Source organism: Asterias amurensis, chromosome 15, assembly GCF_032118995.1.
Source record: "Asterias amurensis chromosome 15, ASM3211899v1".
Lineage (NCBI taxonomy): Eukaryota > Metazoa > Echinodermata > Asteroidea > Forcipulatida > Asteriidae > Asterias > Asterias amurensis.
Genome location: NC_092662.1, coordinates 7,360,040 through 7,374,853, shown reverse-complemented (window position 1 = coordinate 7,374,853; position 14,814 = coordinate 7,360,040). Strand labels below are relative to the sequence as shown.

At 38.7% G+C, this 14,814-nt stretch overlaps 1 protein-coding gene across 3 annotated transcripts in view; it reads left to right on the top strand.

The window, feature by feature from the left end:
- LOC139948502 (E3 ubiquitin-protein ligase UBR4-like) overlaps positions 1 to 14,814 on the top strand; it is a 122,735-nt gene that overhangs the window by 18,636 nt on the left and 89,285 nt on the right. For all 3 annotated transcript variants that reach the window (XM_071946669.1, XM_071946668.1, XM_071946667.1), the window contains exons 18-31: positions 143 to 260; positions 700 to 802; positions 1,698 to 1,863; positions 2,310 to 2,392; positions 3,304 to 3,432; positions 4,396 to 4,590; positions 5,753 to 5,875; positions 7,368 to 7,508; positions 8,139 to 8,239; positions 9,142 to 9,349; positions 11,202 to 11,274; positions 12,273 to 12,351; positions 13,288 to 13,402; positions 13,831 to 13,952. In XM_071946669.1, coding sequence (XP_071802770.1) covers positions 143 to 260; positions 700 to 802; positions 1,698 to 1,863; positions 2,310 to 2,392; positions 3,304 to 3,432; positions 4,396 to 4,590; positions 5,753 to 5,875; positions 7,368 to 7,508; positions 8,139 to 8,239; positions 9,142 to 9,349; positions 11,202 to 11,274; positions 12,273 to 12,351; positions 13,288 to 13,402; positions 13,831 to 13,952 — 1,756 coding nt within the window. The remainder of the gene's footprint in view (positions 1 to 142; positions 261 to 699; positions 803 to 1,697; positions 1,864 to 2,309; positions 2,393 to 3,303; positions 3,433 to 4,395; positions 4,591 to 5,752; positions 5,876 to 7,367; positions 7,509 to 8,138; positions 8,240 to 9,141; positions 9,350 to 11,201; positions 11,275 to 12,272; positions 12,352 to 13,287; positions 13,403 to 13,830; positions 13,953 to 14,814) is intronic.

Below are 14,814 nucleotides of genomic sequence, written 5' to 3'. Positions count from 1 at the left end.
AAATGGTGTTTATTGTAAAGTCATTGTATATTGAAAGTCCACCATGCAATGCCTGAATTCAGTTTTTTTTTTAATGCATGAAGACCAATATGTGCTGAATTATCACTAATGACTTTATGTGATGTGTGTTTTTGTTGTCTAGATCTAAATGTTGAACATGCTCAGCTTCTGATGTTTATCTTTGAGAGTCTGCCCCTTGATAAGAAGAAAGATATTCTTCTTCAGACAGCCTTGGCTTTGTCTCAAGTGTCAAGATCAAGGTAAGTACGCTCACAATAAAGAAACATTTATAGACAAATAGTGGTGTAACTTGCTGTTTGATGATACCCAGGAAAAGAACACAGCATTGAAGTCAAATTAAACTTCCTTGCAACAGCTCTACCCTATTGTGTTTTACCCACATGCTTATGTGTCTGTGGGTAAGTCCTTTCCTTTCCGAGTCCTTTGGAATAAATCCACATGCATATTACTCGGGTGGGATAATTCTTCTAGAATCGCACGATTTTTAGAAGAGAATCATTCATGAGTTTGAAGTGTTATAATTTACCCTAAGTTTTGTTTTCTCAATGCTTTTAATTTTGCTGTTAAGCGCTTTGAGGAATGTTTTATTCAAGTTGCACTGTATAAATACTGTTTTATTATTATTGTTATTAAATTGTCTTAATTTGTATTTTGTATCCATTTCTTATTGAAATTTAGCTGCATGAAGACAAAGTCTCCTCTAGCTTTGTGTCGTCTCCTTCTTGTCTTTGAATTCCTTGTCCACCACTTCTCTCAGGCAAGACCATTCCTCTTTGAGCAGGTAGGTGCTGACTCTATAAGTTCCTAATATCACCTGGTAATGTGTTCATGGTGTCGGGACGCCAGACATCATTTACCATTTGGTGACCAGTCATTTCTTTATAATCATCACAATACATTGAGAAACACTATTGTTGTGTTTTTAACCTGGTTTTTGAAGTTGAAATAATAGTGAACAAAAACGCTCTTTTTAAAAGAACCCAGTGCACTTATTGTTAAGAGAAGAGGTTCGCCCCTGTGTTCCTGGTTTGATAGGCAGCATGTTGCGCCACAGCACCATGTGCATCAATTCATGGTGCTATGTAACGGAATACAGGTCTTGAACTTCAAAACTTGATTCTGCATACCTTGCAGGAGTAATAGTGAATATTGAAGCGCCTTGAGTCTTACTGAGAGACTGATTTGAACGATATATGTATATACATGTAAGAAGCCACTGTTATTATTAGTAAGAACATCCCATACATGTAGATAGCAATGATCCATTCTCTTTCAATAATAATGTTGCGCCTTATATAGCGCTCATATCGGTCCCTCAGTGACACTTAATGTAAGGCGCTTCAATATTCAGTATTTTACCTGGTATGTGGGGCTACGTTTGAATTATGAGACCTACATGTACTTCTATATTTGACTAACCCCGCAGTCAGAATGGATGCTGAGTGTGTCTGTAAAGGAAAGTTTACAGTAGAAATTCAGGCCTGATACTTCATGGAGGCAACGAATGGGATTGCCTCCATGCCCCCTGGTCATTGCCTTGGTGCCCTTGAAATGCACCAGTAGAAAATTACCATGGAAAACATGCATTGGTGCCCATACCCTTCCAAACACAAAGCATACAGGCCTGGAAGTTGTTAAAATAATTGACTCTGTATGTCATGTTTGTCATCTACCAGGTCCAATGGAATATCTTCACTGTTCAGAGCACCGATCCCGCCTTGATGCTATACCAGGAGGAATGTGGAGGGCTTGCCACTACAAAGTTCTATAACCCATGTAGGGAGGTAGAGGAGAACTATCGCAAGGCAACTACCACTGAGACACCTTCAACAGGCGCTGATGGTCAGTCAAGATTAATAATAATAGGAATAATAATAACAAAAACAAGTTCTTATATTGACCCCTTGCACGCACGTCACACGCGGCAACTGTGCCATGCTCACCATTTTGGTGGGCAATAAACGCTTTGTTTTATTTCATTTCTGAATGAGTTAGCTGATGGTCTGTTAATTTGAAATAACTTTGGGGTTGAACAATTTGGGGTTGAACAAAGAAAAAATGAACCTGCGACCTCCATTTTAATGTGCTTTTTTATTGACAAAAAAGGGAGAATGCCAACATAGGTCTAGATGGTTCAGTTGGTAGAGTGCCACAATGTTAATACGTAGGTTGCAGGTTTAAATCCTGCTCTAGTCAATTTTGCTTTGTTGAACCAAAATGAAATAAAACCTACCCAATCAGTTTCTTGTGGTTTTCTTAGGTGACTTATGTTATGATAATTTGTACAGGTGTGACTTTCAAGAGGTTGTTTTATAACCTCATCTCATCGGATCTTGACAACGGCAAGGACGTCCCACAGCTGGATGAAAAGGTAATCACAACATCTTTCTTGCTGCCTCTAGCTACCGGGCAATCTCTGTAGTCTAGTCTGTAAGAAACTGCTCTAGATTTGCAAGGGTTGTGGGTTGGAATCCCAACCGAGTAATATGCCTGTGATATTTTTTTCACAGTACTCTAGGAAGGTACTGAGGATACAGTTCTAAGACACATCGGTGTATGGGTAAAAACCAAAATTAATAACATCTTTCTTGTTGGCATCAATTGTTGGACAAATTATGTAGGGAATCACTTTCACGTTTGTATTCAAACTGTTGCATAGTGGCTTAAATGACGAGAGCCAATTGTGAATTTATAACTTAAAGTTGGCCCAGTGTCCTTTTTCTTTAAACCCATAAACCCTAACAGTCCCAAATCCTCAAAAAGTGTATAAATCGGAAGTTTTCTAACTCTGTAAGATATGGCTCTGCGGGGCCAAATGAAAATTGCTAATAATATCATTGGATCAGGCATACCAATGTTATCAGAGACCAAACATTTGGTTGTGTGTGACCATTCATACAGTAAACTATTTTGAAAGCTTCAGGAGGAGTCTTAGCCAAAGACGTAATGAGTTTTTAATATTTTTTAATATGCAAGTCGCCAGACACATAAGGCCTGAAGGCCACCTGGAGGTGGTGGCTACAATTAATTTTGTCCTAGGGCCAATGAGGGCTGAAACAGGGTTTACAGTCCATACGGATGTAGGCTTGGGTATCATCAATCAGAAGCCTGGCTGGTAGAGCAGAAAGCACTACCTCCCCAATTTTACGTAGCTAGTGTCACGACCCGAACTCAAACCTACACTCTGCTGATCAAACGCCAGAGTTTGAATCCGGTGCTCTTTACTGCTAGGCCATGACATGCCAGGTTTAATGCATGATATATTTTATTGCTTTGATACAGGCATGTGAGATTCTATATGATGCCTCATTTGACTACAGTGAGCTCTACCATGCGTTAGTGGAGCTGTTAGCAGCAGGGTCTGAATGTGATTTGATAACCAAACAGCAGGACCAACCTCTCCAGTACATGGTATGAAAACACACTCTGTATTATAAGTAGCTGTACTAAATGTACAATTCTTCAAATGGTTTGACTGTAAACCATGCACAAATTAATGTGTTGTAATAATCTGTTGTGCTATATGTATAGCCCCCATGCATTGATGTCATAGCACCATTGCATTGATGTCTGCCAATGGTGTGCCATTTTGGGAGTAAAATTGCCTGTAATAACATGGTGGGCATTTAACACACACCTATTGCCTAAAATGCGTGGTACATAATAACACACAGGGAATTTCACTCCCAAAATAGTGCAACCAAGTGATAATGTCAGTGAATTCTGTCAATAGTGGAGCTTTAAGTGAAATTTTTCTGTGCCGTGTATTCCCATCCTCCCATATTCCCTTCTCTACATGTAGGAGCATACATGTAAGTGCCGACTTACGATAGTCACGATGCTGTTATGTATGGTTATTATTAATCCATGTGAACAACTGTATGCTATAATCACCTTCAGAAGTTATGGATAAAAACATTGAGGCTTTTGAAATCTCTGACAAACATGCTTGAATGAAGAAGCTGCTTACTATTAGCCCATGTTTCTACACTGTGATCAACATCTCAGTTTTCATTGTTACTTCTTTCTTATTTTGTAAATAGTTTTGTCCTACAATACAGCACTTTTTGTTTCAAAGTCTTGAATAAATAATTGTAATACTTTGTCAATTGTTGTAGAAGTTAAGCTTGGTTCATATACTTAATGCGGATTCAAAGTAAAAATTTATGTCAGGAAGCCGCAACAAGCAATTCGCTCAGTTTGAAACTTGCTCAACCCTTGCAAAATATTTGCTGAGAAACCAGAGTTGCGACGTCAGAATATTCTGAGCATTCACATTTCGTGAAGCATCAAACATATTTTTTAGTCTAACTGTAAGCGGTTGAGAATGCAACTACACTGTAAAGTCTAACTTTGATTGTGATTCTTGTACAGGATGCTTGTGCAATCCACTATGCCAGCGTTGTATGCTGGCGCCTCCTGGGGAGTCTAGCGCCCTCTGTTGCCTACATGAAACTTCTAGAGGGACAGCATACTAACAGCGAGCGCTCCTTAACACAGAGTGAGATCTTACATACCTTAAGATGGGTGCCTCGTATGGCTAATGAGAAGTACAGACCATGGATTCGGGTAAGAATTTCACTGGTTAAATTATTTACAGACATTTTTTGATTCATAAACAAAGAAAAGCTCAACTTGCTTTCATTCACCATTATCTTTGACAACAAAAATAATGGCTTGATGTATCTTTTCTACTTTTTTTATTGGAATTGTTGATATTTTGAAAGCAAGGTTGCTCCTACATTACAAACAGACCCGTTAAGTCTGGTTGATGCTGGAGAGTCATGACATATTGGTTTCACACACTGACTCTTCACTACTAGGAGTTCCTTCTCATATAATCAAGAGGATTGCACACAGAAAACGATCTGGGTTTTCAGAGACTAGACTTAAGATTGCGAACTCATGAATAAGCATATGGTAATCACTTATAATTATGGTGGCCAAGAAAAGTGTTCTCTTTTAATTCGTATCTACAGATTGACCATTTAATAGGAACATGGTTTAGAGGGATTGACATGATGCACTATCATGTTGTATGTTGTGATTACACAGACAGTTCAGTGCATGGTTGTGCCGCCATACACAAAACCATCAATAGTACCAAAATGCTCAGCTTATGACGTATAGGCCATGTACATGTCCATGTAATTGTTTGATTGATGAATGCGATGCTACCTACAATCCTCAAACCAAATGGATCTACTCAGATACATGTACATAGGCCTGATGATCTTGTTCCCTGTGTCAGTATAGAGCTGTGTTCAAAGTGGTGGCTATACATTAGCTCTATCGTTGCATGATCGAACCAAGTATAGGGCCTCCTTTAACTCTTTCATGCACCGACAAGTCGCTAGCGACTGGTTTAAATCCCTTCAGAAAAATAGCTGTCAAAGAAAACAAAGATTGCACGGCCTCACAGTTTTCATAATAAGGAAAGAGGACTCTGGGGCGATTTGTGATTTTTTTTTTTTTTTTTTTTTGGGGGGGGCAGTTATTTATTGGTATGTCCATATGATAAATTACAATAAAATAAATGGTGTATGCAATGGCTAATAACACCACCCTTAGCAGCAGTTGTAGCTTGAGTTGTACATACACATGTGTAGCTGCCAATTCAGATACTGCCTAAAGACCTACATTGTACATGTAATTGGTATATTAAATGTTGATTTTGTTTGATGTTGAAATCTGGATTAATGTTGTGTTTTCCTCCCATTGCTGTTATCAGGATCATTTATCTGAGCAGCGCTTACCAGTGACAGAAGGAGAGAGCCTGTTAGATATTATTACCCATCACTGTAACACTGTGCAGTTTGATATTCAACTGGCACAGGAACTCATTGGAACACAGGTAGAGATAAATGACCTTGTCAGCCATTTTTGTGTGAATTAATTTCATCTTTACAGGCACTGGACACCTTTTGTAAATGTCAAAGACCGGTATTCTCACTTGGTGTATCCCAACATATGCATGAAATAACAAATCTGTGAAAATGTGGACTCAATTGGTCATTTTAGTTGCAAGAGAATAATGAAAGAAAAAAACGCCCTTGTTGCAACAATTTGTGTGCTTTCAGATGCAAAGTCTTTGAATATTTGAGTGAGAAATAACCTCTTTCTCACAATGTTTTATACTATCAACAGCTCTCCATTGGTCATTACCAAGTGTGTTTTTATGCTAACAGTTATATTGAGTAATTACCAATAGTGTCCAGAGCCTTTAACTCAAACCACCTCTGGCCTTCCCCTGCATGAGCTGAATGAATTCAATACTGCACAGCCAATCCAACCAGCTTTGCAAGAGGCCCTGGTGTACTCTGATTCAGTTCACAAGATTTAGAGTAGCCATACACAGAAGGACTTCATAGATCTCAGAGAGCTGGCTGGAAATGGCTCAAGTCATAAACTAGAACAGTTTTCTGACTAGAGTAAGCTACATGTAGTCCAAACGTTGAAACCAATACAGAACTCATTCCGAGATAGTGAAGTTAACAACTATCCACTAAATGCTAAAGTAGTTGTCTCAGCTAATTTTGTACCTTCCACCCAGGTCATGCAGGTAGTAGTTAAAAAGTAGGACAATTCTTTTCAGAACTGAGAAGTCTCATGAATTCTGCAAATATACTCTGCGGTTGTGGAATATAAAGCAAGACGGTTCTCTAAAGAAGTAAACAAAATCTACCTGGCAAGTAGATACACACATTGTATTACCACACCATGCAGTGCCTCATAAGAAATAGGCATAAAACATTGTGAGAAACAGCTCTCCTGAAGTGACGTAGTTTTCAAGAAAGAAGTAATTTCCCACGAATTTGATTTAGAGACCTCAGATTTAGAATTTGAGGTCTCGAAATCAAGCATCTGAAAGCACACAACTCTGTGTGACAAGGGTGTTTTTTCTTTTGTTATTATCTCGCAACTTCGATGACCGATTGAGCTCACATTTTCACAGGTTTGTTATTTTATACATATGTTGAGAAACAGCAAGTGAGAAGTCTGGTCTATGACAATTACCAATAGTGTCCAGTGTCTTTAAGTACTATACCAAGACTTAAATTTGTAATTAAGCACCTTTTGGTCACCTAGTTATTGACATTCTAGATTCTTGCCATTTCAGGTACCCATTTACTCTTGGGTGCTGAGTAGCAATATTTTTGTGCCAAGACGCCATGACCAAACACACCAGGAATTGAACTGCAACTCTGATGTGTCCACTTGTTAGGTTGCTATGTTTGTTAACAGCCGCATTGGACAATTGTGCAAATATATTTGTTAGTCCTTAAAAAAAGCGAGGAAACAATTTAAAACTTAAAGCATGGTCTTTGTTTTGTGTTTGTTGACAGCTCTCCAACATGCCATTGTTTGTGATGGCCAATGACATTGTATCTCCAAGTCAGCTGCCAAGTTTGAATGCTATCTGTCTGCTGGACTGCATACTCAGTAAAGTAGAAACATCACTTAAAGATCACTTCATTGGTTCTATCGTAAGTCATATTCAATCTTGCTTTGTACTTGCCTGTGTGTCTCTGTAATGGTTTACAAGGAGGAGTAGCGCAATCTGTAGCCAGCCATACAATGTATACCATACCAGAAAAGTCTGGTTGAACTACTTCTGTATTTGTCTACCTGTCTTTGTATAGGTTTACAGGGTGGTGTAGCGCAATCTGCAGCCAACCATGCCAGAAAACTCTTGGTGAAGTACTTCTGTAATTTTATGCCTGTCTCTGTAGCGGTTTACAGGGTGGTGTGGCGCAATCACCAGTCAAGCATACCAGAAAACACTGGGGGAACTCCTGTGTACTTGGCCCTTTGAAGTGCATTACACAATGCACGGGCCTTACAGCTTTACATCCTATCCGAAAGATGAAGCAATAATGGTTCATTGTCTTGCTTAAGGTCACAAGTGTTCAGACTGGGACTCTAACCCACACTCTAGTGATCAGAAACACATAAGCTTTAGTCCAGTTTGCTTAACCGCTCGGCCATGACACAGGATGATGATGGGATGACATCAAAACTTAAAGTCCATTGAGTGCAGGTTTAATTTGTGTTGAAGTGTGACTAACATTAGATGAAATCGTTGAGTTGTTATCTTTTGATGCTTTCAACCACAGAGTGGAGATGAAACTGCAAAGACGTACAAAGTGCTAGAGATTGCCAGTGACCTTCGACCTATCCTCTTTCAACTACTCAAAATGTACACAGTGTTTTCAAGGTCAGTGGCTTTAAAATGTCCAATTGTTGCTGTTGGTTGTGTTTTTGGTTTTAATTACAAAGTAAAGTGAGTGTTTTAAAGATGAATCATTTAATTTAAAAGGATTTTTTGTATTTTTTTGTTTGTTTTAGTTGTCTTTTACCTTAGGGGTCGTCCAAACAAAGGTGTTTAGTACACCCGAGGGGGCAATGGCATCTGAGGCAACTGAGGGTGCCATTTGCTCCAGAGGGTGTACAAATTCCAAGGACCCCCAACATTTGTTTTGTTTTGGTAACATTTTCCACTTCTAAGGAGGTTTTGTTGTCATCTTCAAAACTTATTACAACGAAGTTGGCATAGTTTACCAGATGAATAGTTGTTCAATTAAAAAACAATTCTTCACTGCTCCCTCGAATCAGCGGGTCTGATTCTAATTGTACATAGCATTTGAAATTGATCAACGATGGAGACAATCAAGGTAACGCGATTTGTGCTTATACATAGTACGCATCCTTAGCCATGTAACATTATATGGACCACCTTCACAGCGTGCAACAATTCTGTTGTCATCTTCAAACGTTACGACAGATCACAAGCGCTAAGTACGAAACGGCCTTAGTTTGAGGAAACGGTGAAGAGTTGTTTTATATTTGAACACTGTTCGTCTGCTTATATAACTGTGCATACTCATCATAAATAATGTTTGAAGCTGACAACAAAACTTTGAGATGAGGAATTATCATGTTACCAAGTTATATCAAAACAATTGTTGCACGCTGTGACTGGGGTCCATGGGTTTTGTACACCCTCAGCGGCAAATGGCCCCGTCGAATGTACAAATCGCCAAGGACCCCATCACAGCGTGCAACAATTGTACAATGTATACTTGACCTTAGATGAATACTTGCCTACTGATTATACAGGTCCTGCCTACTGCATCAGATTACTGGTCCTACTACATTTGAGTCCTTAGCAGCATTCAGCGTGGTCCTTCGTGTGAGTTCATCCTTTGCCACTAAGTGGCTTCCTGCAGGGCTCCTTCAGATCAATGGTGTGCCTCAACCTGTACGTACTGCAGTAGAGAAGTGGAACTCCAATAGCAGCAATGAGTCTCCTGTCTACAGTGTAGTGGTATGTTCACGGATGGGCTTTCTCCGTTTTTAACTGGAATTCCAGGTTTTGTTTTAGAGCTTCAGCATATCATTGTCTTTTTCATTTAGCTTCTACTTCATGAAATCATAACATTTTACAACTGAACATTTTTTCTTGGGATAAAAGGGGCCTGTATGATCTGTCACCACAATACCCAGATATATTTCAACCATACAATATCTGTTAATAGCCTTAAAATACAGATATTGTTGGGATCATTGTTTTTTAAAGATTTTTATACATATTATATAATGTTTGTCATGTTGTCCGGCATTGTTGTCGAACAATACATTTACCACTTTTATGGTCCAGTAACCCATCCTTTCATTCTAAACATCCTTTGTCCTCGCCACTCTACTCCCATTGGTTCACAGCCACACATTGTCTCTGAAATAGAAATTTTGATTGGCTGTTATTTTCCCGCTTCTTTTGGATCCTTTCCTCAATCCCTTTCCCCCTCTCTTTTTCTATAAATGGATATGTATTTGTTTGTACTTGTTTTATGCCTCTGAAGAAGGTCCGGTTTGGATCAAAAGCTAAGGCCATCTACCCTATTCATTATATTATTATTATATAATGTTTAGGTACTAATGTAATAGTTCCTCTAGTCGGTTCATGGTAAACATGTTTTTAAAACCCTTATTAGCAATGGAACTCCCTACTACTTAATTTTAGATTTTGTCCTTGTACCACAAACTTCAAAACATATCTTATGTCACAGGTTTTCAAGGACTAATTTAGCTGTGTCTTTTATTTTTGACTGTTTTTGGTTTAACTACTAAGCAGGGAGGATATGTGCGTATTACAAGTCTTTATAATTATATTATTGTTATTATTGTTGGAAAATGACTGTGGTCAAAATCAGCATGAGCAGAGAATGAAGTCAATGAAATATCCTGAAACGGTTGTGAAACAAAGCCTTGAGTTTGTAATCACCAGAAAGCTGAAAGCTGTGTCGTTCTATTGTACAGATGATTAGCACTTCCTGCACATAAAGCTTCTTGTGTGTTAAACTGAATAGTAGTGTTAATTCTCGGACTGGGGATTGTTAAGTAGGGATACCTACATTAAGTAGAATCATTCAAAAAGCTAATGAATGAGAGTTTGAAAGTATCAACAACTTTAAGTTAAAAAATTGCAAGTATGAGCAAGTTCGTGTGCGCACATTTAGTCGACCCGTGGTCGACCCCAGACTAGCAACGTACATGCGCAGTAACGCACTCACTCGAACGAGTCTAGCCAACCTTCTGCCTTATCGCTATACTGTCACTGGTTCCCCTCTGTGCTTTACACATGTTAGAATGGAACATGCTGTTGGGACCAGTGAAGAAACCATGGCTCGAGGCTGGTTCCAAATGGTCGACCATAGTAGTCAACCAATGGTCGAGCAGCCTGGGTTTGAGTGCAAATGGTCAACCTTTAGTTAACCATTGTGCAAACTCGAACTTGCTCTTTGATAAGTATTGTTTGAAGCTTTGCATGGTGTGGAGAAATAAGAAGAAACTATAAATAAATAGTAAAACTGCGGGTACAACCATGCGTAAATCTCTTGAAGACGAGCAGAGTATACTGTTCGAAACGTCGAGACCCAACCGGCTCCTTTCAGAGCCAACACTCACCCTAACAGGTTTACACATGGTTGTACCTGCAAGTTTACTATTTATTTATACAGTTTCTTCTTATTGCTTTTTGATGCTGTAATGACTGGTCACATACATTATCATACATGCAGCTGAAACTAAAAAAGGCTTGTGTTAGTCATTTGATTGTATCCATTCTGGTCATCAAAGAAACTAATAGAATGGCACTTTATTTGTCTTGATCTTTTTAGAGGAGCAATCATCCAATAGCATCTGAGAATCAGCTGAATACTGTGCAAGGAATTCACCTCAACTCATTGTCAAGTAAGTCAGGCTTATAGCTTCACACCATTTTCCTGATGTAAAAGAACATGTGCATTGTACTTTTATAATGCAGGCAGGATATTCTTCCTACACACATAAGTCTGATTTCCGATATCTTTTGTCTTGTGAAAAAATCAGGAAAATTGTGATACAATAGCCTGAAAAGTATTTTAAAGTCAACACAATGTGTTGATGTAGGCCATCCTTTGGACTTGATAAAATGTTCCTACATTCTCCATGGGCCAAATATAGCAAATAAGCATAAAGAATATCTCATTTCAGTATTAATAATAATAATAATAATAATAATAATAATAATAATAACCGCATTTATAACGGGCCTTTTCCAAAGGATACAGAGCGCTAACTATTTTTACTGCAAGGTGAGTGGGACAAGTTTTTGAATTATGAGACCTACTGTATAATCCTTAGCACACCATGTAATGATTTACAAGTTGCTACAATGCATATAGCAGCCACAGCCGGGAACACCGGGCGAACCTCTTCTCTTCTTGATAAGTGCACAGGGTTCATTAACTTGCAGTTTTTTTTTACTTTTACCAACCTATTAAAAATTCAAATTTGTTTCTGTACTTTAAAACTTGCTACATTGCATAAGGTTTATTGTGAATATCAAGAGAGGGCGCTGTTGAACCCACACAAAGGTATAGGCGTTGCGTGCGCGAGTCGTAAAAACTGCATAGAAACCGCCCCATATTCCTTCCCACAACGCATTGCGGTTCTGAATCGCGATAAACCTAATGGCAAGGGATTCTTTAGTGAAGGGGGTTTGTTAATACACCATTATGCCCATATCAAATGTCAAGGTGTCTGTTTGTTAAGAATTAGTCATGCTATAAAGAAGTCTATACAATTGTTCTGTCCTGTATCACTCATGACTGTGATAGACAAGGCAAGTTGAATGTCAAAATGTTGTACATACCAAGTTTAGCAGTGAATTTGTTTCCTTCAACTAGTGCGTATATTTTCTTTGGCAGGTCAGACAGTGTTCTCTATTGCGTCTTCATTGAAGCATGTAATGACAGCCATGGTCAGACTCTGTACTGATCAACTCATGTAAGTTTAGTCATTTTTGTTTTACCCATATACACCAATGCACGGCTAAAAATGGTATTCCTGAAAAAAGAAAATCATCTTTCCCTTTCGAGAAAATATTTCTTTTGTCACTCCTTAGAAACTTTTTCTAGGGAGTGACACAAGAAATATTTTCTCAAAATAAGATGTTTTTCTTGTTTCAAGAATACAATTTTTGCAACGTAGCAGTGTGTGTGTGTTTAGCACTGTATACAATTGTTGTAATTCAGCCTTTGTGTTGCGAGGACAGTTTTTTAATAAACCATTTTATCTATCAATCTATCTACTTAGTACTTTCCAGAGTTCTGTGAAAAAATTACAGGCATATTACTTGGCTGGGATTCAAACCCACGACCCTTGTAATTCTAGAGCAGTGCCATACCAATTAGACCACCGAGATTGCCCGATAGCTAGAGGCAGTTCGAATCCTGATGCAGAGATGAGAGCCTATCTGGGCCCAATTTCATGGCTCTGCTTACCGCTACAGCTGCGCTTACGATCACCATTCTCTGCTTGTGTACGCGCTGGCGCAGAATTTCTGCGCTAGCCTTGTAAACGTAGAATACCTAGTAACATGGAGTATGTACGCCTACGAGCCAAAATTCCCTGCTAACCCGTGAAATACGCTTGACGTAAGCACGGAATTTCCCACTTCCGTAAGCGCCGATTCTTTGCTTACGGTAAGCAGAGCCATGAAATTGAGCCCTGGTGACTTAGTAGTTCATAGCAGGCTTGATTCAGTCAAATTAGCTGATATTGTTTTGTTCAAAAATCCAGATGCCATTTTTACGAGTGTCTTGTAGACAGACATGGCGCATGATAAATGGCCACTATTATATCATTATTATACCTGTGCTGGCAAATTTGATTGTGTAATAAAAGATTGAATCTAATAACTGGTTAATACTCTCTTTATAGGTGGTGTGATGAAGGGAGTGTAGTCGGTGGATTACAAGAACCTTGGAAGAAGGATCTTGTAGACATCTTATTCCCATTACTACTGGATGCTAGTACAGAGAGCTTTGCAGAACTGGTTGGTAGTCTATTAACAACTAGAACAATTGTTCAATGTAGTTAGATCAGTACTAAAGTCAAAAGGGGATTATTTGGGTTGCATTAATATCATGAGATAATAAGTACTTAGCTACATGTATGTAGATTTGTTATGTTGTTTGAAGATCCATTTGTTGTGATTGACTTATAGACCTATGTTCTTTTAAGACCCATTTATTGTGATTGACTTATAGACGTATGTTCTTTTAAGACCCATTTATTGTGATTGACTTATAGACCTATGTTCTTTTAAGATCCATTTATTGTGATTGAATTTTAGACCTATGTTCTTTTAAGATCAATTTATTGTGATTGACTTATAGACCTATGTTCTTTTAAGATCCATTTATTGTGATTGACTTTTAGACCTGTATTCTTTTAAGATAATTTATTGTGATTGACTTACAGACCTATGTTCCTGTGGAGCGTCTTCTTGGAGGTAATGAAAGTGATGACTTTATACACAAGCTCCATCTGTGTATGATATCAGCATGCCATGAACTCATCACTAAACATGCCCGCCCACAAAGGTAAACACGCTGTATAGGAAGTACCTTAGGTACTGAGAGACAAGAAGCACTATTGCCAATGTTGGCATAATCTCTGCGACAACAGTACTAAGACTCAAAAGACACACACTGTCTTCTCATTGTGAAAGTTCCCTTTGTGTTTCATCTAAAGCCGCAATTGCATTGGACTTAAAATTGTTAACTTACCGCTGCAAATTGTTAAATTACCAATACGAAGTCCAAGTGAGAACAGCCGGTAATTTACCGAGGTGGTAAGTAACCGCCACGGCGCTGTTAACTTAACAGGTTGATTCAAGCCGTGACAACTTAACAATGTTAACTTAACAGGAACAAGAAGTCCAATGCGAATGCACCAGTCCGGTAACTTAACAATACTGTCACGTGACTTCTACCTAAAGGTCTGCTGATGTTCAAACCAACGCATGCAATACATTCTGCGCTGCTCCAAAAATTTAGGTTAAAAGCATAGCTGCGTTTCCACTGCGTACACAGCGCGCGTGAATCCATGGCTTAGGTTTTGGATTTAGCTTTAGGCTCCGCTCTTTTGTCTGTAGCCCTGAGCACGTATGCAAAGCACGCGCAATTGTCAAAACAACTGGGGGCCAAGCTAGCCTGAGCCAAATGTGGAGCCTAAGCCGAGGTTTCGAAAAGGGCCTTGCATGAGGAGTTACTATTACTGAGTCAAGAGTATAAACATTATGACATTATGAACCAGTGCAGCGTTCTACAGCAGTTTTGGTATTCCAATACAAGAGGGTTACACCTGGTTGCAACCTCCATTTGTACTTATTTAGTACTTGTTTAATTTGATTTATTTACTTGTAACCAATACTCCTGTACTTTTGTTGTGGCACAAATGGAA